Source organism: Bos indicus x Bos taurus, chromosome 10, assembly GCF_003369695.1.
Source record: "Bos indicus x Bos taurus breed Angus x Brahman F1 hybrid chromosome 10, Bos_hybrid_MaternalHap_v2.0, whole genome shotgun sequence".
Taxonomy (NCBI): Eukaryota; Metazoa; Chordata; class Mammalia; order Artiodactyla; family Bovidae; genus Bos; species Bos indicus x Bos taurus.
In genome coordinates this window covers 34,080,680-34,106,106 of record NC_040085.1, presented here as the reverse complement: position 1 = coordinate 34,106,106, position 25,427 = coordinate 34,080,680, and the positions used below count along the sequence as shown (strand labels likewise).

Genomic DNA, 25,427 nt, shown 5'->3' with positions numbered 1-25,427 from the left:
TACTAGTCTTCAAATAAAAATTACTTTTATCAGTGGATAAATTAAATACTACTATTCTCCAGGAAAATCTATAAGAATGAATACTTCTTCTGTCATATTTCCATCAAACTATAATTGACAAAATGTTTATCAGAAATATAAAATACTATTCTTTGAAAATGATAAGGAATAAAATAAACTTGCACTTTTGTTGATATGTAACAGATTTTTCGTCTGAGTGCTCCATCATTTCCTATGGTAATTGAACCTATATATGCCCTATCCTCATTAATGTAGCTTCATAATATGAGCATACAGATCTTGAGTATGCAGTGAATCTGGGGACAGAAGCAATGGTCATTATGGGGCTTCAACTTTGGTCTGTCTGAGACGATTTTCTGAATAACAATGTGACCCAAATTTTCCAAAATTCTATTACCATAGTACCAGGAATGCCGAGGACCAGCCCCGGCTGATCCAGGGTATTCGAAGGGGAGACGGCGTCGGCGACTATTTATATGCTAATTAGAGATATAGAGAACAATGGAATGAGGATAGCTCAGTAGGAAAATTCAGTGGAGAAAAGAAGCTGAGTAGCTTGGTTTACGCGGGAGACCAATAAAACTTCAAGACAAGAAGTTTGCACCACTTACATAGGCCGCAGGCGCCCTCTCGAATAGCGGAAGGTGTCTCACCCTAGACACCTTCTCGAGTGGGTCTTAGAAGCCCAGGCGTGATTAGTAAGCGTGGTGGGTTCCGCGCTCCAGATGGAGACTCAGCTGGAAGTTAAAAGAAAGAATGACATGGGGAGACCAAGCGTTGGTGAGCAAGGCCCGTAGCTTTATTTTTAACAGGGGCTTTTATACCCTAAGTTACACATAGAGGATAATAGGGGATGCAAAGTCAGCAGTCTTTGGTTCTTATCAAAAACCAAGGTTTCTTTCCTGCAAATGTATCGTATACAAATGGTTTAGGTGATTTACATCATCTTCTGGCCAGAAGGCCTACTAACATTTTATGACTCTTGACAAGGACTTGTCAACAAAGACTTACTTTCTCTAAGAGTAATTATTTCAAGGTTTGGCACCATCTTCCAAAGATAAAATTGCATTTCTATAGGGCGGATGTGTAATGGGTTTACAACAAAGAAAGAATTTATTACCTTAAGGGTCTAAAGTTACTAACACCAAGGCCACTACTTATTTTTTCTACATACCCACTATTAATTAATACATATTCAAGGATACAATTCAGGGGATGTGAAAACTTGGCAACAAGCATTGACTCATCAATGAAATCCTTTACTAGTTTATTCTGACAGTTTTTAACTCTCTGAGAGGCTCTAAGCTATTTGAATATCTTAAGCTTCCCATGCCTCTGGAGGCTAGGAGACTGTAAACAATCGTATGCATAGCTGCAGGAGTCCGGGTAAACTTGTCAGGCGAGTTAGAGAGCCATCAGAGGGGTTTGGATTTAAACACTCCTAATTGCCCAGGAACTTTATTAATTGGAGCTGTAAGTTAACTCTTTGACACAGAGAGAGAGAGATGGTGGTAGGGGACAGCCCCCAGTAAAGTCAGAGGTGAGAGCACAAAGCAATAAAGTAGGCAGACTCTGGTTTTTTGGGGGAAAATGCTCGAGAATATCCGGGGGGACTCCTGAGGCTCGATCCCGCCTTTGCGTATGCCGAGCCTCCTTCCTCATGACCTTTGTCATGAGTGGAATGCCTCACCGGCTCCCCGCACAGGAAGTATGCATATTTCTGGGATCTCTCTACACCTGTACATTTTATTGTCCTAGCAATGAATTTTTCAAGTTCACTACATCCAAAGTGAACTTAGACTCTCAGCATGAACTCTTATATACAATATTCCTCATAAACTATTAACTTGCCCAGAAGACATCATAACTCAGATATAGTAGATAGCTAAGCAAAGATTAAAAAAGAAAAAAAAAAACATGTTAATCAAATGAAAGGCAACACTATCATAAAAGGGGTATAAATTATTGAAATCCTATTTTTAAAAATGAAAGTGTTGGTTACTCAGTCATGTCTGATTCTTTGCAATCCCATGGTCTATAGCCTACCAGGCTCCTCTGTCTATGGAATTCTCCAGACTACTGGAGTGGGTTGCCATTCACTTTTCCAGTTGATCTTCCCTACCCAGAAATAAAACCCAGGTCTCCTGCATCGCAGGCAGATTCTTTACCATCTGAGCCACTAAAGAAATATTGCCTTACAACTTAACCAAATACTTTGAAGTATGTCAAATAGTCTGTATTTTAGCAAACATCTAGAACAATTCATTGATGATATTTCCCAGCTTTACACAGTTATTCTTCAAATGCTATTAAACTATAATTATAATTAAACAATTTAAAAGTTATTTACAAGAGTAAAGGAGTTCAAGTCATGTGATATTTCTTTCAGCAAGTTGGGTGAGATCATGCTAAAATAAAGCAATAGAATTTTTACACTTTAGAACAATTAATTTTTCATTTTAGATTGCAGATTTGTAGGCCTTGGCTTAGTACTTAATAAGGTTCTGTTGTTCTAGTGAAACTGCTGAGAAATGTGTTATTATAGATAATAATTCAGTTGCTGGAAATGCACTTTAAGGTTCTTATATGGTTTTGAACTTGCCATGTACAACTTGTAGTTTGGAATGTTTTTATGATCATTCACTGACAAAGTTGATTTAATACATTACTGGATCTCATGATGATATACAATAATTTCCATAAGTGCATGTAGCTAATCCCATATTTTTTTTTACCCCAAATCCTAGAATAGATTATATCAGTGGTCTTGAGGGTTTCCAACCATCCAAGTTTGTCCTGGACTCAATGAAGGTCTCACATCCTATAATCTCAAGCAAGCTAGTATAATTGGCCGCTTAATAATCTAATTCACATGCAGCCTACCCTCATATGGAACATGAGTCTCAATGTCAGTTGTTAACACTGGTTCACATGCAGCCTTAAGCAGCTCTACATAAAGAAGCATTTGTAAGAAAAACCAAGGTGTAGATCCTGACTCTCCCCACTTGTGTGACCAAGTCCTTTGACTCCTTTGAACCTGCTTTTTGCTAAGCCATGTTGACAGCGTGCTATGGGTGGATAATCGGTTGATAGAAAGAGAATATTTACTCTCAGATTTCATTTTTATTTGCATGGTAACACTAACATCAATGGAAAATTAGTTGAAATGAGATGGCTACAAAGAAGTAGATACAGCCTATATGTACACAGATACTCTTAAGCTCCAACATTGATGCAGGCAAGTTTCAGGCTTGCAGAATTTGATAAGATTAATACCTCATTGTGCTGTTGTACTTTCATACATGAGGCTTACATTACTATTTGAGAAAAAATAGCAAACAAATAACCCATGGAACTCATGAACCTTCTTGAGAAAATTTTTGCAAATCTTGAGCCTTCAATATTTTGTTTACAAAAAGTCACTGGCAGAGAGGTTTTCATCTCATTCAAGAGAAGATATATTCTTGGTCACTGTCCTGCCTCCAGCTCTAAGACATTTAAAAGTACACATTTCCCCATAGAACTTTACCTTATTACACAAACTGAAGATTAAATGATATTGTATTTAAATTGCCTGGAAAATGGTGGGCTCTAAGTATTGTGGTATTATGGTTGTTAGATAAAAAAAAATTACCATTGTGAAGAAATCAATGAGGAGTTCCAAAATCTCATTTAGCCCTTTGGTTGTCCTTTTTTACTTATTGAAAGTATCAGTGTTACAATAGACTACTTTGTACTTTTCAGCAGAAATATTAAATCACAAATTCCAACTTTTTCAATGGTTACAGAAATAAGTGAATATCAAATATTGTATACTCATTAAATATAAATTATCATATTTAGCTGTGCTGTGCTACATTACTTCAGTTGTATCCTACTCTTTGTAATCGTGTGGACTGTAACCCACCAGGCTCCTCTGTCCATGGGATTCTCCAGGCAAGAATACTGGAGTGGGTTGCCATGCCTTTCTCCAGGGGATCTTCCCAACCCAGGGATCAAACCTGTGTCTTATGTTTCCTACATAGACAGGTGGATTCTTTACCACTAGTGCCACCTGGGAAGCCCCAAAATATCATATCACTAATATGTGTATTAGTAATGAGTAAGTTTTTACATTAGTTCTGCCAAATTTTTATAAAACCTTTTGGTAATGTACTTACTCTCATAATGAAGAAATCGATACAATTTATATTCCTACCCTTTCTTAAAATCAAGTATACTAATCAGTACCAAGTAAATGTAAATTTTAAAAAGAAGTAGAGATTGATTATTATCTCATCAGGAAACACTTCTAGAATAAATTTTCTAGTTTAAAGAACAGGAAAAATGCAAACAACTTTTGTTGAGGGAAGGAATGTGCCATAAATATCTGACTTTTTTTCCACTGATATTCTGGTATGGTGAAATACACATATTATTGTTAAAACGTCATGCTGAAATATTTGTTTTTTCAAAGAGTTCTGACCTTAACCACACTTCTCATAGGATTTAACATCCTGTGATGTGGCTAAGATTAGCCTTGCAGCCATTGTTAACTTAAATTCATACAATCATTTGAGCAACATCTAGACAGAATTTAAAAGATTCACATTGGTTCATAAAGGCTTTGAATTAAATTTGAAAATTAAGACAATCCACACAGTAGTCCATATCCTGAGAGTAGAGTATCTCAGGTATTGTTACAGGGACTAAAATGAGAGAGATGAATTGGAGCATAATGATAGTTGATCAGAAATTTGACTTTAAGTCTAGACTTTGACTGTAAGTCTAGATGCAGCTTGTACTTTCGGTTTGCTTTTGGGGCACTTATTTCCAGAGCATCACAAAGATTTTGGCTTTTCCCTCCATTTTCTTTTTTTTTTGCAACATCTGTTCTAGGAGACACTTTTTTTTTTTTTTTTTTTTGAAACAACATACTCTTCTTTATTTTCTTGCTACTGTTCTATTGCTATAGAAAATAGGTATGTCCAATTGTTTAGTAATATGCCTTAGTTCATGTTTTGAGCAGTATTTCTTTCTTTTAGGTCCTTTTAGTCACTCTTCCCTACTTGGTATATTGTACTACCTGACCATTTTTTTTGACTGCACCCTTCAATCACATACTATCGAGTGATTGTGCAGTAAAGTCAACATTATTGATTTCTGATAGACACACTGTGTACTAGAGATTTATGGATAGTAGCCTCGTCCTCTTGTTCAGTTCAGTTCAGTTCAGTCGCTCAGTCATGTCCGACTCTTTGTGACCCCGTGAACGTCATCACGCCAGGCCTCCCTGTCCATCGCCAACTCCCAGAGTTTACCCAAACTCATGTCCATTGAGTCAGTGATGCCATCCAACCATCTCATCCTCTGTCGTCCCCTTCTCCTCCTGCCTTCAATCTTTCCCAACATCAGGGTGTTTTCAAATGAGTCAGCTCTTTGCATCAGGTGGCCACAATATTGGAGTTTCAGCTTCAACATCAGTCCTTCCAGTGAACACCCAGGACTGATTTCCTCAGTTAATGGTACCTATTTCCCTGCTTTGACAAAAAGGAAAATGATCAATAAACTGGTGTACAATTTTTTGGCAGTAATAGATACGACACTTGTCTGAAGCTACTCTTAAGTTGCAGTTTGATTTTGCATTGCAACGTTGTGCACAGCCAAGCAAGAGGCAGAATTTTTAGTCAAGTAAAATACTATTAGGTAGTGGTTTGTCTTTAGTAGAATCTGGCAAGATAGGTTTACTTTGTTTTACCAAAAATAGTGTATAGTTCTAAAATGGTAAAATATAGGCAATTTCATATAGTTTGACTTACTAAGTAACCATAAGTAAGAAATTTTTTCAAAATGATTATCACATATTGAGTACAAATTAAAATATATATTTTCAAAGTGGAAGGGAAAAGACACAACAGAAAGTAAATGAACAAGCTGTTAGAAAAACAAATAGTGTGATATAGGTTCTTATAAATTTCCCTGGGATTGAATCCACTAAGATAACTGTCTGAGAGGTACGAAATGGGTGAAAAGAAGTAAAACTCCTTCTATTCTTAACTGTATCTATCTTTCTATTTCTCTTGGTGTTGATCATGAATACTTAACTAAAGTCCTGCCTCACTGCATTTTGTCTTTCAGGCTTAGAATTAGCTCAACCTGTTGAAAATTGTAATGTTTATGTCTTTTTCATTTTGGAACCATAAGGAAACAGCAATCAGATATGGTATCCAGATAGAGTTATGACAGTGTGGACGACACAGCAAAATGATAACTAGATTTCAGATCTAGTTATCTAGATTTTCACTGAAAATTCAGTGACTATGTAACACTCTGCGTACTAAGCATTGTTTTGTGTGTTTAAGTCAAATGTTAAATATGAACAGGTTTAGAAAAGCATTATTATATGTATACAGTTCCACAGTCAAAGAATATGTAATATGGATTTAATTCTCAAGTCACTGGAGAGTTTAATAGGCAATTCAATACATATCAATATTAAGATGAAGAAAAACAAAGCATAGTTCAACACCGCAAACAAATGGTAAGTATTTGTTTCCTCTGCAAAGATATTTCATTAGTGCATATTAATCATGCAGAATGGGAAATATGGGTTTAACAAAATCTATGTTGAAAGCATCGGAACTAGAGAGGGAAAATTATATTTTCAATAGTTTTGAGAAATAAAATATCAGCAGGACATTTTTTGTACATGCATTTCTCATGTGTCAAGAGGATTTGAATTCAGAGGTGATTCAGTAAATGTTTTATCTTTTATATTAAAATTGTATTTTAAAAGTTTTGTTGGCTTTTAGTCTTTCCTTAAGCAACATTTTATTTTGTGCAGCTTTTTTAGTTCCTTCACATATGTTACACTACAGTATTATCTTACTCAAAAAAAGAAATGCCTCCCTTATAATATAGCTGCATTGTCCCAGAATATGGCAACAGTATATTTAAAAGTACTCTGAATGTCTGAAATCCCAAGATAAGAAACAGCTATTTTTGACTCATGTTGGATTTAGGTCTCTAATAAAATTCTTAAACAGGAGTTAGTATTTGCAGTGTGTCAACATGATACAGTACTGACACCTATTACAAGGTCTAGAGTTTAAAATTGCCATTTTTCTGAAGTGCAAACCACAATTTTGTGGTTTGTAATTTAGTCCAATAAATTGGGTCCTGCTGCTGCTGCTGCTAAGTTGCGTCAGTTGTGTCCGACTCTGTGAGACCCCATAGACAGCAACCCACCAGGCTCCCCCGTCCCTGGGATTCTCCAGGCAAGAACACTGGAGTGGGTTGCCATTTCCTTCTCCAATGCATGAAAGTGAAAAGTGAAAAGTGAAAGTGAAGTCGCTCAGTCGTATCCGACTCTTAGCGGCCCCATGGACTGTAGCCTAGCAGGCTCCTCCGTCCATGGGATTTTCCAGGCAAGAGTACTGGAGTGGGGTGCCATCGCCTTCTCCGAAATTGGCTCCTAACCACACACAAAACTTGGAATCAAATCCCTTTTCTTTGGCACATTCATTTTTAACAAACTATGCTCTGATTCAGCCTCTCTTTTCCTTTCTTTTTCATTTAATTAACCGTGGGGAAAGAATATCAATGTAAGCACAAAGTAAATAATAGTTAATTGTTGTGTACTTGAAAGGAGAACATCTCCTAAAAAACATATTTAGCCCTTTATAAATGAAAATGTACATAGTGCTCACGTTTCCCAGGGCAGGCCTTGATTTATTGAAGCACCTCTCATCTCCTAGAGTTAGATTCCTCACTCCAACATTTTCAGGCTGCAGCAGAAATTCCAGCTAGAAGGTTGTAATAGATACTTGGTAAGGGCTGAGGTACCCATGATGCAAGTGCCATTTGAGTTGTGACCCAATTCAGCAATCAAGATATGATATTCTGTTTTATGTAACTACTTCTAGAGGCTAACATAAATAATCATTTTAATGCTTAAATGTGTTAAATATGAATGTATGCATGATTGATATACTTTGATTTATTTAATCTGACCTTTGGTCCAGTATTGTATTTAGCAAAATATGACCACTTTTGTCCTTTGCAAAGTAGTATTTGATAGTTTACTTTAGAAGCACCAGCAAAAGTCTCTCTCTCTTTCTCCCTTTTTCTCTCTCTTTATCCCATGATTAATACCTGAAGATATGGCTATATTTCTTCTTTTCTTGCCTTTTAAAACTGTACCTGCCTAATCTGATATTTTAAGATTGACAGTTGAACTAGAAGAAGACTTGGTTAATAAGTTCATCTTTGTGAATTTGCGTGCTATTCCTTGTAATAATACACTTGTTTTTCTTACTCTTTTCTTAGTGGCATGCTGTTACCTACACTGTTGTTCTCCATTTTCCTGTCTAAGGAATCCTTTCCTTGTTGAAATTTCTCCTCCTTACCTTGTGAAGTCTGAGAACTTAAATAAATCAGCCCATTATAGTTTTGTATAAATTAGAAGTGAAAACACTGAGCAATGGCCTCAGAGCCTCTTTTACCATCACTTCAGAATTTAGGCTTTTAAATCATGCCTTAGTGGGTTCACAAGACCTTTTTGTCTGCTATTATAAATGATAGAGATTTCTATAAGCCTGACTAGCAAACTATGTCTATTTTTTCCTTCCTTAGGCTTTATTATAATGGATGATATTAATGTTATCCCTTCTATTAGAGCAGCAGAATTAATTCTTCCTCTGGCATAAATATCACCAGGAATTTAATTAGAACTTGAAAATTATTAACTTTATTTCACTCTGGAGTTTATTTACTGTGTTTATCCATCTGAAGTGAGACTGCCTAGATTAGAATCTCAGCTCTGGAGCCATTCACTATATATGTTGCCGTGGCAAACTTATCTATACTGTTTCTCAGATTGGTACTAAGTAAAATAAGTAATAATACTAGTCGTCTCATAAAATTACATAAGAAATATGTGTAAAACTGATTGAAGAGTGCCTGGAACGTATTAAGGTCTGTGATTGTCTCCATCTAATTGCAAACAGCTCAGGGCAGGATTTTTGTCTGTTTTGTCCTGTTACTTCCAGTGCCTAGAACAGTCTGACACATAGTTGGCTCTTAATAGATATATGTTGAATTAACAGTTTTTATTTAAATAAAACATAGGTTATTCCTTTGTTTACCATCAATTTATTCAGTTGCTATCAATGACCTGGCTAATTAAGCTCACGATGTGATTTCTAATCTTTGCTGTCTCTTGGAACCAATTTATATATATGAGTAACCTCAGTACAGATATGTCATAAGATTAGGAGACTATATGCCAAGGTTTTTTCCTAATCAAGGTAGAAATTTGGCCTGGGCAATACTTTGGAAACTAATAAATTCCCCTGGAGAGGCAAAAAGAGTCCCAGCAGAGTTAAATCTGTTCAACATTATTCTTTAAGATTAGCTATGAGTCACATTAGCCAAATTACTATAAAATGAAACTTCCATTGTGGTTCAGTGGTTAAGACTCTGTACTTCCAATTCAGGTGGCATGGGTTCAATGCCTGGAATTGGAACTAAGATCCCACATGCCATGGAGTACAAGTGAAGTCACTTAGTCATGTCTGACTCTTTGCTACCCCATGGACCATAACCTACTAGGTCCTCTGTCCACAGGATTTTCCCAGCAAGAGTACTAGAGTGGTTTTCCATTTCCTTCTCCAGGGGATCCTGACCCAGGGATCGAACCTGGGTCTCTCACATTGCAGTCAGATGCTTTACCATCTGAGCCATCAGGGAAGCCTATGCAGTGCAAGGGCAGCCTAAAAAAGGAAAAGGTATAAGAATTAATTTAAAAATATTAAAAAAAATCTAATGTTTATAAGACCAATAAGATGGAGTAAGAGACTGACTAATAAGAGAATATCTTTTTGCACAATCCCTCTATGTTATAACACTGGTTGTAGAAATGCCAGCTGCCTCCATTTCAGCAGCTATGATGGCTAAAGCAGAATTTTATTGTCTTGTTTTCTTTGCTACTCTAATGAGGCCTCAAGAAGTATACTAGGAAACCAACACCAGATGGTTTTAGAGGTGATGTTTCTATCTGTTCCACTGCTATATCATTCTTAAGGAAGAACCTTAAATCTTAACTGAGTTTTTAAAATTCTATATTGAATTACCCACATGCTGTCTTCTTATGACAAATGGCTTATGCCTCTAGTTTTGGTATCATGGACATAATTGATTTATTCAGATGGTTTATTAATAGTAATATGTTTGCTGAAACTGAGCAAAAAATTAAGTACGAAGAAGTATAAATAATATGCTGTAATTATTTTTGTGAGTGGTGCTCTAAATTTTGATAGAGAAATTCTTTGCTATCGTCTTGTTAGTGACATAAAGCATGGTTAAGTTTAGATGGGTTAAACAATGAAAAACCTGAAAGGTCTTCATAACTAGTACTTTTTAATGAAAGGTTCATGAAATCCTGAGTTTTTCATGCTGATTTTTTTGGGGGGGTTAAGTTTATGACAAATAGATCTTATGTGGAGTTCCTGTTCTCTAATCTTTAAATTCAGCATTTTTTTCAATAAAACTTTATTGAGCTCACAGTTCTTTGCAAACAATTTTATGAGTGTTCTTGTTACAAATAAGAAAACCATCACCTTTTTACAGATAATTCAATTCTTAAATATTTCAGAGTGAAAGGGGAAGGTAAATATTCTAATGGTGGCTTGGGTATGCAGCTAGAATGTTCAAACTACCGCACAGTTGTGCTCATTTCACACGCTAGCAAAGTAATGTACAAAATTCTCCAAGCTAGGCTTCAACAGTGTGTGAACTGAGACCTTCCAGATGTTCAAGCTGGATTTAGAAAAGCAGAGAAACCAGAGATCAAATTACCAACTGTGGGATCATAAAAAAAGCAAGAGAATTCCAGAAAAATGTCTACCTCTGCTTCATTGGCTATGCTAAAGCCTTTGACTGTCTGAATCACACCAAATTGTGGAAAATTATTAAAGAGATGGGAATACCACACTGCCTTACCTGCCTCCTGTGAAACCTGTATGCAGGTCAAGAAGCAACAGTTCAAAATGGACATAGAACAATGGACTTGTTCCAATTGTGAAAGGAGTTTGTCAGAGCTGTCTATTGTCACTGTGCTTATTTAACTTACATGCAGAGTACATCATGTGAAATGCTGGGCTGAATGAAGCACAAGCGGAAATCAAGATTGCTGAGAGAAACATCAATAACCTCAGATGTGCAGATGACACCATCATATAGCAGAAAGCAAAGAGGAGCTAAAGAGCCTCTTGATGAAAGTGAAAGAGGAGAGTGAAAAAGTTGGCTTAAAACTCAACATTCAAATCAAAGAGGATACTAATAGATGGAGAAATATACCATGTTCATGGATTGGAAGAATCAATATAGTGAAAATGAGTATACTACCCAAAGCAAGCTATAGATTCAGTGCAATCCCTATCAAGCTACCAATGGTATTTTTCACAGAGCTAGAACAAATAATTTCACAATTTGTATGGAAATACAAAAAACCTTGAATAGCCAAAGCACTCTTGAGAAAGAAGAATGGAACTGAAGGAATCAACCTGCCTGACTTCATGCTCCACTACAAAGCTACATCATCAAGACAGTATGGTACTGGTACAAAGACAGAAATATAGATCAATGGAACAAAATAGAAATCCCAGAGACAAATCCACGCACCTATGGACACCTTATCTTTGACAAAGGAGGCAAGAATATACAATGGATTAAAGACAATCTCTTTAACAAGTGGTGCTGGGAAAACTGGTCAACCACTTCCAAAAGAATGAAACTAGAACACTTTCTAACCCCATACACAAAAATAAACTCAAAATGGATTAAAGATCTAAATGTAAGACCAGAACTATACAACTCCCAGAGGAGAACATAGGCAAAACACTCTCTGACATAAATCACAGCAGGATCCTCTATGACCCACCTCCCAGAATATTGGAAATAAAAGCAAAAATAAACAAATGGGACCTAATTAAAAATAAAAGCTTCTGCACAACAAAGGAAACTATAAGCAAGGTGAAAAGACAGCCTTCAGAATGGGAGAAAATAAGAGCAAATGAAGCAGCTGACAAATAATAATCTCAAAAATATACAAGCAACTCCTGCAGCTAAATTCCAGAAAAATAAACAACCCAATCAAAAAATGGGCCAAAGAACTAAACAGACATTTCTCCAAAGAAGACATATAGATGGCTAACAAACACATGAAAAGATGCTCAACATCACTCATTTATCAGAGAAATGCAAATCAAAACCACAATGAGGTGCCATTTCACGCCAGTGAGAATGGCTGCTATCCAAAAGTCTGCAAGCAATAAATGCTGGAGAGGGTGTGGAGAAAAGGGAACCCTCTTGCACTGTTGGTGGGAATGCAAACTAGTATAGCCACTATGGAGAAGAGTGTGGAGACTCCTTAAAAAACTGGAAATAGAACTGCCTTATGACCCAGCAATCCCACTGCTGGGCATACACACTGAGGAGCCAGAAGGGAAAGAGACACAGGTACCCCAATGTTCATAGCAGCACTGTTTATAATAGCCAGGACATGGAAGCAACCTAGATGTCCATCAGCAGACAAATGGGTAAGAAAGCTGTGGTACATATACACAATGGAGTATTAGCCATTAAAAAGAATACATTTGAATCAGTTCTAATGAGGTGGATGAAACTGGAGCCTATTAAACAGAGTGAAGTAAGCCAGAAAGAAAAACACCAATACAGTATACTAATGTGTATATATGGAATTTAGAAAGATGGTAACGATAACCTTATATGCGAGACAGCAAAAGAGACACAGATGTATAGAACAGTCTTTTGGACTCTGTGGGAGAGGGAGAGGGTGGGATGATTTGGGAGAATGGCATTGAAACATGTATAATATCATATATGAAACAAATTGCCAGTCCAGGTTCGATGCATGATACAGGATGCTCGGGGCTGGTGCACTGGGATTACCCAGAGGGATGGTACATGGAGGAAGGTATGAGGAGGGTTCAGGATGGGGAACACTTATATACCCGTGGCGGATTCATGTTGATGTATGGCAAAACCAATACAATATTGTAAAGTAATTAGCCTCCAATTAAAATAAATATGTTTATAATAAGAAAAATAAATAAAATTCAAAAAGCAATTACCTTGGTATCTGGTCCATCACTTCATGGCAAATAGATGGGGAAACAATGGAAACAGTGAGAGACTTTATTTTCTTGGGCTCCAAAATCACTGCAGATGGTGACTGCAGCCATGAAATTAAAAGACAGTTGCTCCTTGGAAGAAAAGCTAATACCAACCTAGACAACGTATAAAAAGCAGAGACATTGCTTTGCTGACAAATTTCTACAGAGTCAAAGCTATGGTTTTTCCTGTAGTCATGTATGCATGTGAGAGTTGGACCATAAAGAAGGCTGAACACTGAAGAATTGATGCTTTTGATTTGTGGTGTTGGAGAAGACTCTTGAGAGTCCCTTGGAATGCAACGAGATCAAAACAGTTAATTCTAAAGAAAATTAATCCTAAATATTCATTGGAAGGACGGATGCTGAAGTTGAAGCTCCAATACTTTGGCCACCTGCTGCAAAGAACTGACTCATTGGAAAAGACCCTGATACTAGGAAAGATTGAAGGCAGGAGGAGAAGGGGACAACAGAGGCCCAGATGATTTGATAGTATCACTGACTCAGTGGACGTGAGTTTGAGCAAGCTCTGGGAGATGGTGAAGGACAGGGAAACCTGGCATGCTACAGACCATGAGGTGGCTGAGTTGGACACAACTGAGCAACTAAACAAGGGTATGTTGTGAGGAGAGCTATTATAAGCTGCTATGTTTATATAATTCAAAGCAGGAAGGAATTCAATTGCTTTGGACAAAAACTAGGAATTTGGCAAAGAAATTTTTTTGAGATTTGACCATAATAAAGTCATTTACCTGGTGAATAAGCAGTTGAAGAAACTCCCAGGCAACAGGAATAGCAAGTTCACATTATGCTGATTTTGTGAGGAGGGCATCTTTGCAAACTGGCCCTATCCCTAAAAAGCCAGTATCTTCTAGAACTGGAAATTCCCTGGAAAACAGATCCCTTGGTTGGAAGTGCTTTTTAGCTTGAATTTTCTTTCCATGAGTGATGACCCTCAAGGATTCTGCTGCAACTGCAGATGACACTCAGCTTCTGATAAAATTGAATGAGACCATGTTTTGCCAGTTTCACCTGTTGGAAGGAACAGTAAGGGATTGTTGACCAAAGGACAGAGATATGTGTGGTGATGATGTTTTTCCCATCATGTTTTAAAAATATTATAAAGAATTTTCAGGCCATTAAGTATTAGTACCCCAGCTATTAACATAACTTATTGACTAAAATAAGCTTTGACTTAATCTTTTGTATTTTTACTCACCTTGGAAACCAAGTTGTAGTTCTATTTTTTTCTGTTATCTTGTTTAATGACTGGATTCAGATATATATAAAACCTGTTATAATTTATAAAGTCTGATTTCATTGAAGAATACCTGTTGGCAAATTTCTTTACTCATTGTTCTGTGATGGCATAAATATTCTGGTCAAGAATAAGAAATGCACACAAAATCAGAGAACAGGAGGTGATTTATATATGTGAAGTCACTGAAGACAATGAGAGATAACAGGTTTTTGTCCTTTTAGGATGTAAAACTGAGTGCAGGAGCTCTGGCTGTTTTGTTCACTGTTATATTCCAGGTACCTATCACAGGCCTTGATACACAGTAGGTGCTCAATAAATACGTATTAAATGACTATGTTGAAAAGTGTTATACTGGGCAGAACAAACAATATCTAAAAGCATTTATTCCTAGTAACAATAAAAATAAGCAATAAATAATATTTTGTTAATCAAACAAAACCTATCTAGTGAAACTCTTTTTGGAACTGATGCTATTATGCAGAATGTCTCTTTTAGGAAAATTTTATGTTCCATGAAGCAACATATTTACTCTGCTTTCTCAATCATTTGCAGGACTGTCTGTGCTATGGACATTTAAAAAAAAAAGTGAAAAATGCTTGTTAGCTTCTATATATGTGGCAAAGGCTCTCTCATGCTCTAGAGACTATTTATGATTGCTATTCAAATATTGTCATATCCTGGAGCATTGTTTTATAGAATTTCCTAGTAATATATCATTCCTGGACTTCATGAGAATCAATCAACTTGTCAATAATGATAATATTAGAATAATAATTTCAACTACATAGGTGGATTATTTTGAATTTTCAAATCAACTTCTAATATATTCTCTCATTTTTTATTATATGAAATGTTCATTGAAATGTCTGTTTTAAATGAATTTCAATGAAATGCACAAAAATATAGTGATTCTTGTATCTCAGTTAAATGACTTCTTTTTGCAAGAGAAATTTTATTCCTCAAATCTGTATATATAGCATGTCTCTCCATATAGAAGCTGGACTTGGTTTGTCTAGCGTGTGAATATTCTTTCAGTTTGAAAAATGTAGATCCTTGGAAAAGAAACAAAAAGTTAATTGTATATATTTTCACTTCCTCTTCCTTTTATTCATGCTGTGCTGTTACTCATTTTATTTTGTGCTTATATCCTGATGAGTAAATGTGCCCCAACTCACCACTGATTTTTCCTTATTTTTTCTGTATACTTTTCACATTATCTCCATGTGGCCAACTATTAGTCATTGAACTTACACGGAAAGGGTGCCCTAGGAGACTCTGTGACTGCCTTGCTCTGGAGGTTATTGTTTCTTTTGACAGTTTATTTTCTATGTCCTTCTGTCTGAAAACTCTCTCTAGACTAATCAATGTGTTCAGACAACGGAGAATCTTGGGACGTTAAAACCCATAGAATAGTCCTTAACTAATGAGGGACAGGGGTTGGTAGATAAACACCCCAGTCGGCCTCCTCATTTTTCAGAGGGAAAGTTCTAGGATGTGTTCTTTCTAGTTTCCCAGAGGGTTCCCAACAGCAGGGAGTCAGGTTTCCTACAGTGACCACAACTCATTCCTGTTCCATTACTGAATGTTTTCCCTTTCTTTATCTCTTCTCTACTCCTTCAATATGCTTCCTGGGATCTTCACCCTAATGATCTACTTATATCAGGACCGGATTTGGGGAGGATTCAAGCTAAGACAAATACCATCCTAGCTGTGGATTTTTTATTGTAGTTCTTTCTTGTGAGTTTTGGTGGTGGTGGTTGTTTTTCTTTTCTTTTTTTGGTTTGGTTTTTATGTTCTTCTTTCCTTTTGATTTTTCTCTGTGACTCAATAGTCAATTTCCTTTCAATCAAGGAATTATGTGTCTTAGGGTATTTCTAACTCAATCTAAATGGCAGCTTTTACTGTAGTTAACTACTTCACATCCATTTATTCAGAGTCAGGGATAGAAATCTTAGTTCCTTTTTAAAAATTGCCCAGATCCATGGAGGGCTAAATCTCTAAAAATATAAGATGATTATCATTGCATTGTTTTCATTTTTTAAGGAAATGTTTATTTTCAGCAAGCTATTATGTTAGGTAATAGCCAAACAAAGCACCAAAAAAAGTCACTGACCTTGGCTAAAATAGTATTTTCTTCCTACAGAATGTATTCTTAATTAACCCCAAGCTAAACCTTTGTATTGCCCATCCAGAGGACCTCATGAGGAACTGACTCACTAAAATTAATGGGTATGAATCCCTGCCTACAAACTCAGGTTTGAAAGAAATATATCTTTATTATTCTATAATTTAACTTCATTTTTATTTCAACTATCTATTTTGCCATAATTTCAGAAATTGGTAACATGGATTTCCCATTTCCACCAGATTTTGTTTAAATTCTAGGGGTTGCTTTTATTTCACCATGGTGTGGGACATGAGACTTGGACCTCTGAAGGGCATGGATCACCTAACATCTCCTTCATTCCAATTGTCTTGTCACATTCAGTTCTGACCTGTCTCTCCGCTTCTTCCATTCCATCATCTGGGGCTGGGGCTGTTCCCCTGAAGCATGGAGCCTGCCCCATGGACTCACTATGTCTGTCTAGCCAGTCACACTTAGTGACCTCAACCAAGAAGGGACACAGAGATCCTCTTTACTCTTGAATATCCAAATGTTTGGGATTTGGTGTGGGAGCCAAGAAACCAGTCCTCTTTCTGTCGCAGATCCACTGAAGTAACTGTTGCTCAACCCAAAAAAAAACTTTTCTTTTTGTTTGCTAGGAGGGGAGGAGCTGAAGAGAACTTGGGAAGAGTTCTCTTCCTCAGAGAGATTTCCTAAAATATACTTTCCATGTTATAGTTATTAAAGGGTTTAGGATTTTGGAAAATAAAAACCACAGACTGTTTGGTCTCTCCTCTCTTTCTTTTCCCTTCCTTTCTTTTTCCTTTCTTTCTCTTTGTTTGCCTGTCATTATACTTCATCACATCCTTCCCAGGACCAATAATTTATAGATCTATCTATCTACTGTATTTGCACCACAGAGCGTATCAAACATGCTAGAATGTTGACATACTGATCTTAAGGAAAGAGTCAAGTCTCTGAGACAATTGCTATGATGACCCATGCCTTCCATCATTGAGTGCTGGCAAGATTCTCATTCTGAAAGTCAGATGGGCACTTATTTATGACCACTGTGTACGTAGAGAATTTATGGCTGGTATTGTGTGTCATGTTAAAAACGGACTTCGTTGGAATAATTTTTATGTAATTTGAGCCATTTGGTGATAACTATAAACATGTTTAAAATCATATGTGATGTTTATTTTATTTTTTAATTGGGGTACAGTTGCTTCACAATGTTGTGTTAGTTTCTGCTGTACAATGAGGTGAATCAGCTATATGTAAACATATGTTCCCTCCCTTCCCTCCTCCCCCTAGTTTCATCCATCATCCATTCAATGCTTCTTCACTTAACTTTAACTGCCTTTGTTTACTTTATGTAGTTCACCTTTTTCTACTTTTTACATTGGTTTGATGAACATTCCAAATAAAAACTAACATACTGTCCACTCTGTTTTTCTCTTGTCCCTTTTTAACTTCTGTGTTTCATTTCTTTATTAACTTAAAAATGAACTTCAAATAGTAATCCGTCTCTCACATGTTGCTGTGAAGAATGACTGGATGTCTAGATCCTGCAACATGGTTTTGACCGATGCTCTTGTCTCACGGTTATAAGGAAGCTGATGATCTCAATGGCTTTGTACATTTGTTCTTATGTAATGATGGAGTAGTTCAAGCAAAGCATGCAATAGACATTTAAAGAACACTCAGCCATGTACATGATTTAATGTGATGAGATCAATTTTTCTTAGTTTACTAATTACCTATGTAAGTACAAAATAAGAAACAGCACATGGAATCAATGTGGTTGAAGAGTTTAAAAACACTGTTTAAAATAATATCATTCACTTGCAATTCAGTTTTGCCTGAGATTTTAAAGCCTCTAAAAAAATGCTGAATCTTGGAAAAACAATAGTTTCAACTTCCAAATAAAAAATGTAAAGCAAAATTAATAAATTTTTTATTATGTGTCCTCAAAATATACAAGTATATTTAAAACAACTCATCCTTATACAAGTCAATTTCAGAGGCAAATATTTCTTGACTTAATATCACCATTGTGTGTTTCCATAATCTAAACATATACTATCACAGGTATACATGTGTTCCCCATCCTGAACCCTCCTCCCTCCTCCCTCCCCATACAAAACTAATACAATTATGTAAAGTTTAAAAATAAAATTAAAATAAAATAAAATAAAATAAACATATACTATTAATGGTCCTTAGGCCTTGGGATTTTTAATTTACTAAAACATGGTGTAAAACAAATGAGTCTTATTAATATAACTATTGGACTCTCTAGACTTGTGTTCTAACTAAATATCTTTGTAAAATTATACTGTTTACCTCAAACTGGGCTGTAAGAATTTCTACTACTGTTTCATAATGCTGTGTCAATAAATAAAGTATACTATCTATTTTTTAAAAATTTCATTAGTAGTATCTTTTTATCAGTTTAGCAATATTAAATAGCATTTTGAAATACTTTCTTTTCTACCAAACTCTGCAGTGCCTTTTGTCTCATTTTAATTTTATGACTTTCCCAACAGGTTTTTAATCATAGATTTTAGTAGTCAGCACCTCAGAAGGGCAATTAAAATACTTTGAAAACTTGTATATTACTTACAATGATGTTAGAAAGGCCAACAATGTTTAAAAATGTCACCCAGGCATTCTATCCCCATTACACAGAACCATAATTGTAACATGGAATTGCTTTCTTATTCTCCCTTGGCATCTTTTTAAATTTGTTTTTTATTGAGACAGCACTGATCTATAATAGTCTATGAGTTTCATATGTACAATACTATATTTCTACTTCTGTATACCCTATAGCAAGCTCACCACCCAAAATTTTGTTTCCGTCTATCACCATACAGTTGATATCATTTACTTATTTCACCCTTCCCCTACTCCTTTCCCTTTGGTAATCAGCACTCTGTTCTCTATATCTACTTTTTTTTGGGGGGGGGTGTGTGCGGTGGCTTGTGCATTTCTTTTGCTTTTTGTTTATTTTTTTTATACTCCACATATGAGTGAGATCATATGGGATCTGTCTCTGAATTATCTCACTTAGTATAATGCCCTCAAGGCACACCTATGTCCCCAAAGGCAAGCTATGTATACAGTGGAATATATATATATTAATTTGAATATTTATATATTCCATCAAGGCAGAATACTGAACCCCATAGGGAGTTTACCTTTCATTCTGAGAAAAACTCTCTCCAACTCTGAGCTGAAATTAATATCTAAAAGCAGTTACACAGTACAGTTGAACGCTTTGTATTCCAAATATGGATAGATTTCAGTTTAAATTTGGCCTCAAATATTTCTGAATGTATGAACTCAAATATTAACATAATGCATTTCCTCTGTTCTTATTTAGTAATGTGCTACATAGACTAACATTGTGATATAAGCAGAAAAGAAAGTACTGTGTCTGAACAGATTTTTGTGCAGTTTTTACTTCGTTTGATGAAAAGTCTGCAAGAAAGCATTTTTTTGAATGGATATTTATCTACATTTTTTTACATGAAAATTTTCAAACAACTTACTTTCACTGGGGAGATCAGTATAACCCAAATGTTGGAGTGGTGGCCATCATAGTTTGATGACTACTTTTGAAAAGCAGCTTATTTGCTTCTAAGTTTTAAAACAGTGGTTATGAGAACTCACATTGCCTAAACTCTCTGAACAGAGGTTAGAGGTGAAATATTGGAGATGCTTTAAATTACGTGATTTTGTTATTCCTTTCAAGATGAAAAACCAGGCCCACTGCCTGGTAAAATCCTCTGGCAATCTTTTTCCTTACTTGATTGTGTTCAGTTTGCAAAATATGTCATTTGACCTGAGGATGATCTTGACCATGAAAATACAAGAACTAAACAGCTTTAATATTTATACCTGGAAGGACAAAAACAAATGGTGATTGTCAACATTAAAAGAGAAAGGGATTTTTGTTTTAATTTGTTCTAATTGTGAAACAATAATTCAAGAATACATAAAATTTAATTTCCCTCTCCATGTGTAAGATTCTTAGTAAAATTCCACAGGTTTATGCCATATAATTAAAATAAATAACCATTCTATAAGGTTTAAATTTGATCAATACAATAAGACTTTGGCACAAGAGAACAGTATTTCATTTTAATTGTTTGTGTAAATATAAAGCATACTGTTGAAGTCTAGCTCTAGTAGATCTAAATAGGTGCATGTTCTTTTGTTTGTCTTTTAGCGTCTCCGTCAATTAAACTCTTGGTGGATGACCCTATTGTTGTAAATCCTGGAGAGGCCATAACATTAGTATGTGTTACGACAGGAGGAGAGCCTGTACCTTCTCTCACATGGGTCAGGTCCTTTGGGACTCTGCCTGAAAAGACTGTTTTGAATGGAGGAACTTTGACCATACCTGCCATCACCTCAGAAGATGCTGGCACTTACAGCTGCATTGCCAATAATAATGTGGGAAACCCTGCAAAAAAGTCCACCAACGTCATTGTGAGAGGTAAGTTTGCTTAGAGAATGTTACAGTGTAAATTTCTAGGTTAGCCAGGCTATGATAAAGCAAATAATGTTTGTAAATAATGTTCTTTATTTATATAAGTAACCTAATATCTCTGAGTCTTAATAACACTGCTTTATATTTGCTTTGAATAGTTTTCATAACACATTCTTAGTGATACTGTGGAATAGTTTTATCTAAAAAAAAAAGCTTAAAACCCAAATGTGGCATAGAACATTATGCATTGTTATACAGATTGGGTATAATTTTAAGGATTTAACAAACATATCAATTTAATGTTTAATAAACATTTATTGAATCCTTATTATATGAAGAACCTTAAACTGTGGGACTACATTGAAATCTATACATTTCCTTGTACTCAAGGATTCTACTGTCAGAGAGTGAAAAGTAAATGTATCAATTTAGAGCCATATGATACAGTGTTTGGCAAGGATAGGCAAAAGCTATGGGCATAAAAATAAAAATTACAGTAGTTTCTGGCAGATATTATTAGGGAATATCTAATGATTTGAATTAGGTCTTGTAGGCTGGGTAGAGTTTTAACAGACTGAGATTAGCTAAAGTCATGGAAAAGTTAGAGTTAGGAAAAGGTAAAGTTTATTTGAGCAATTGATGTAAAAAGTACGTACCACTAAGTCAATAGCAGTGATTTCTATAGCTGGTGCACTGGCGCTGCATGTGGAGGAGATGCTAACTTCCCATTTCAGAGAAGGTAAAGTCACTGTGCAAGGAGCGCATGCTTCTTCTTGTCTTACTTTACCAGCTTGGCTCTGGCTTCGGGATTGAGGATGGATACCTGTGCCTCTAAAGTTAAAATAGATATCCATATGGGCCTCTTCTAGTAGACAAATGAAAATTTCTCATGATGGAAGATTATGATGGCAACAAAATATAATTGGGTATATTGAGATAAACACTTGTGATTTTGTGAACATAGACTAGTAGTTTTAGTGACCATAGTTATCTGTTACCATCTAAACTATCAGAAATATACTATTTGGTCAAAAATACACTCTATTCAAAATACCGCAAGATGTTACAATGTAAACCAAGACACTGTAGATATTGCATTATCTGCCACAAAATTGTACTCATACAATATGTATTTAGCGATTGTACTTAGTAATTGTCAAATAGACCATTATCTTAGGATCATTATAAAATAAAACTTCATGCCTATTAAGCTACTGCAATGTTGTCTTATGAAACTGAATGTTACTGAAAGAAGTATTGTTCATACTCAGGTTTGCTTTTAAACCATATAAACCATATATCTGCCATTAGCATGTATAACAAGGAAAATCAGTTGATTAAATTGTTCCTAAAACTTCAGACTCGGAACCAACCCAACTTCTAAGTCAGTTTTCACATCAATCTTTCGTGACTATGGTCATTTCAGTTTCTAAATCTAGTTCAATCATAGAGTCATCTGCAACTGTATTGAATTCCTGCATATGCGGCAAAGTGTCCATCATAGTGGTGTTGCTCAGGGACCCTCCATAAAGAACTCAGTCAATTCACAGCAAATATATACTTCTAGAATGATTTGCTTCTTCCTAGCCCATCTAGCAGTTTTCATCTGTGTTCTTACTAAAGATAGTTTTCAGCTTTGACATGAATGACCTAAAATAAATAAACCCTTATAATGTATTTCTTCAATTTATAAACCCTCTTTTATGCCTTTAATTTACCTGGTGTCCATTTGCATAGTCATATTACCAGTAGAATTTCTCAGCAGTAGCATTCACATAATTCATAAAATTGAGTTTGTATGTAATCTTGCTGAATATAGAAATAGCCTTGGTTAACAAGTCCTAGATTAAATTGTGAGGAGAAAAACTGCTACAGTAATATGAGGCATTTGATTTCTGCCACAAAGGGCAAGAAATTCAGTTAAAGAAAAAATGGTTTTCTTCTTATTATAGCAAATAAATTATTTTCAAGTCTTTTGAATTTGTAGAACTCTGCCATATCTTAGATTAATTGTGTCATGGATACACAAATAGAACTCTGGGTTCATTTTCCCCCATTCCTTTCCATAATTAAATCAAGAGCCACAGACCAGGTTTTCTAAGCAAGCATGAGGATAGTCTATGCATAGAGTTTCCACTATCATTTGAGAATATCCATGGACAAAATAAAATAATAGGGAGCAGACAGGAAAAAATAAATTCTAGAAACATTTCTGAATGTGTCATTTGCTTTTTTAAAAATAGAAAACACTTTAAATAATGTAGTTAACCATCTATGTAGATAGTGAACTCCAAAACTGAAGAGGAATCTCATAGGTTTTAATGTTTTGTTGGACATTCAGAAACAGAGCCGCAATTCTTTTCTTATGATCTTTTAAGAGATTATAGTGATTAAGCTACATTTCTCCCAAGTCAGAAAACAAGTTCCTTCATACATTTGATAAGAAAATTATGCTGTTGTCCTAGGTACATGTTGGTGGCTGAGCTCAGTTTCCACTTTCCCACCCAAAGTTCTCTGTTGTTGTGAGTCACTGTATTTAGAAATGCCCACATTTCTCTTCTGTTATGAATTGAGTGAGCCACTGTGTTGAGCAAGCATGGTTCATAACATGATCAAGACTTACTATATTTTAGTGGCCTGCAGTTTTTAAAATTTTTATTCAGTGGCTGAATTTTGCACTGCAAAAAAAAAAAAAAAGTCAGGCAGATCCCATGGACCTTTGGTTCATTTTTAGAAATAGAGTCCTGCAGTGCATTCAAATAACAGTCATACGTTTAGTTCAGAGTTTTGTATGCGTGCTGCAAAATAGTAATACAAACGCTAAACGAGATCAGTCCTGGGTGTTCTTTGGAAGGAATGGTGCTAAAGCTGAAACTCCAGTACTTTGGCCATCTCATGCGAAGAGTTGACTCATTGGAAAAGGCTCTGATGCTGGGAGGGATTGGGGGCAGGAGGAGAAGGGGACGACAGAGGATGAGATGGCAGGATGGCATCACGGACTCGATGGACGTGAGTTTGAGTGAACTCCGGGAGTTGGCGTGCTGCAATTCATGGAGTTGCAAAGAATGGGACACGACTGAGATACTGAACTAAAATGAACTGAACCTGATGTAATGGAAAGTTTTCTCCCCTGCACAGCTTGGGGCAACTTTGGGCTGGAGATCTTCAGTGGGCAAGGGAACAGGGGGCTAGTCTGGTTGGCTTCTAATTGTTTGTCTATTTACTCTCTGCCCTTCTCTCTACCAACCTGTCCCTGACCTGATAGCCAGATTCCGATATTCCTGGCTTGGGGTAGGATAGGAAGGTTTCTCAATATAATTTTGTTTTTCTTCTGTGGCACATTAATGGACTCTTCCATGATGGCTCAGTGGTAAAGAACCTGCCTGCCAATGCAGGAGATGTAGGTTCAATCCCTGGGTCAGGAAGATCCCCTGCAGAACGAAATGTTAAACCCATTCTTGCCTAGGAAATCTGGACAGAAGGACCTGGTGGGCTACAGTCCATGCAGGCTCAGTCACTTCAGTCATGTCCAACTCTTTGTAATCCTGTAGACTGTAGCCCACCAGGCTCCTCTGTCCATGGGATTCTCCAGGCAAGAATACTGGAGTGGGTTTCCATGCCCTCCTCCAGGGTGTCTTCCCACCCCAGTGTTTAAACCCACATCTGCCTGCATTTCCTGCATTGCAGGTGGATTCTTTTACCCAATGAGCCATATGGGAAGTCCTACAGTTCATGGGGTTGCAAAAGAGTTGGACATGACTTTAATGACTAAATGACAACAAATTAGAAGAGATACACAAATGTGTGCCAAGGAGAGATCTCTAGTCATGCATTGTCCCAAGACTATCACTGTGCCATATTCCTTGAGCATTTTGTACCTTATCCCTCCTGCCTGTCTGCTGAAGGCTTCTCTCTCCTCGAGGCAGCCAGCTCAACAAGAGCCCAAGACAAGAAGCCCATATTACCTCTCCTCCCTGTGTGACTCACCGCTGTAGGCAGAAGTGCTTACCAATAAATGCTGCGAGAGCACAGAGATTCCAGGGTAGCAACTTCTAGCCTATGGTCACACAGGTTTTGATTTCCTCAGATATGTCCAGGCATCATTTCAACAAAAATATTTCAGTGCTTTGGCTGGTCCCATGAAATGCCCCTAAATAGGCCTGAGATGAAATAGGCTCCCGGCTGCCTTCAGCCTGAGAAGCGTCATCTCACATTTATTCAAAGATATGTTTCCAGTCAACTTTCATCTTTGATACTTTTCTCTGTGCTTCAGTTCAGTTCAGTTCAGTCGCTCAGTCGTGTCCGACTCCTTGTGACCCCATGAATTGCAGCACGCCAGGCCTCCCTGTCCATCACCAACTCCTG

The 25,427-nt window shown here is 36.4% G+C and overlaps 1 protein-coding gene across 1 annotated transcript in view; it reads left to right on the top strand.

Moving 5' to 3' along the window:
- Positions 1 to 25,427, top strand: part of MDGA2 (MAM domain containing glycosylphosphatidylinositol anchor 2) — a 914,699-nt gene that overhangs the window by 565,929 nt on the left and 323,343 nt on the right. The window contains exon 6 of the mRNA XM_027553676.1: positions 20,799 to 21,068. Coding sequence (XP_027409477.1) covers positions 20,799 to 21,068 — 270 coding nt within the window. The remainder of the gene's footprint in view (positions 1 to 20,798; positions 21,069 to 25,427) is intronic.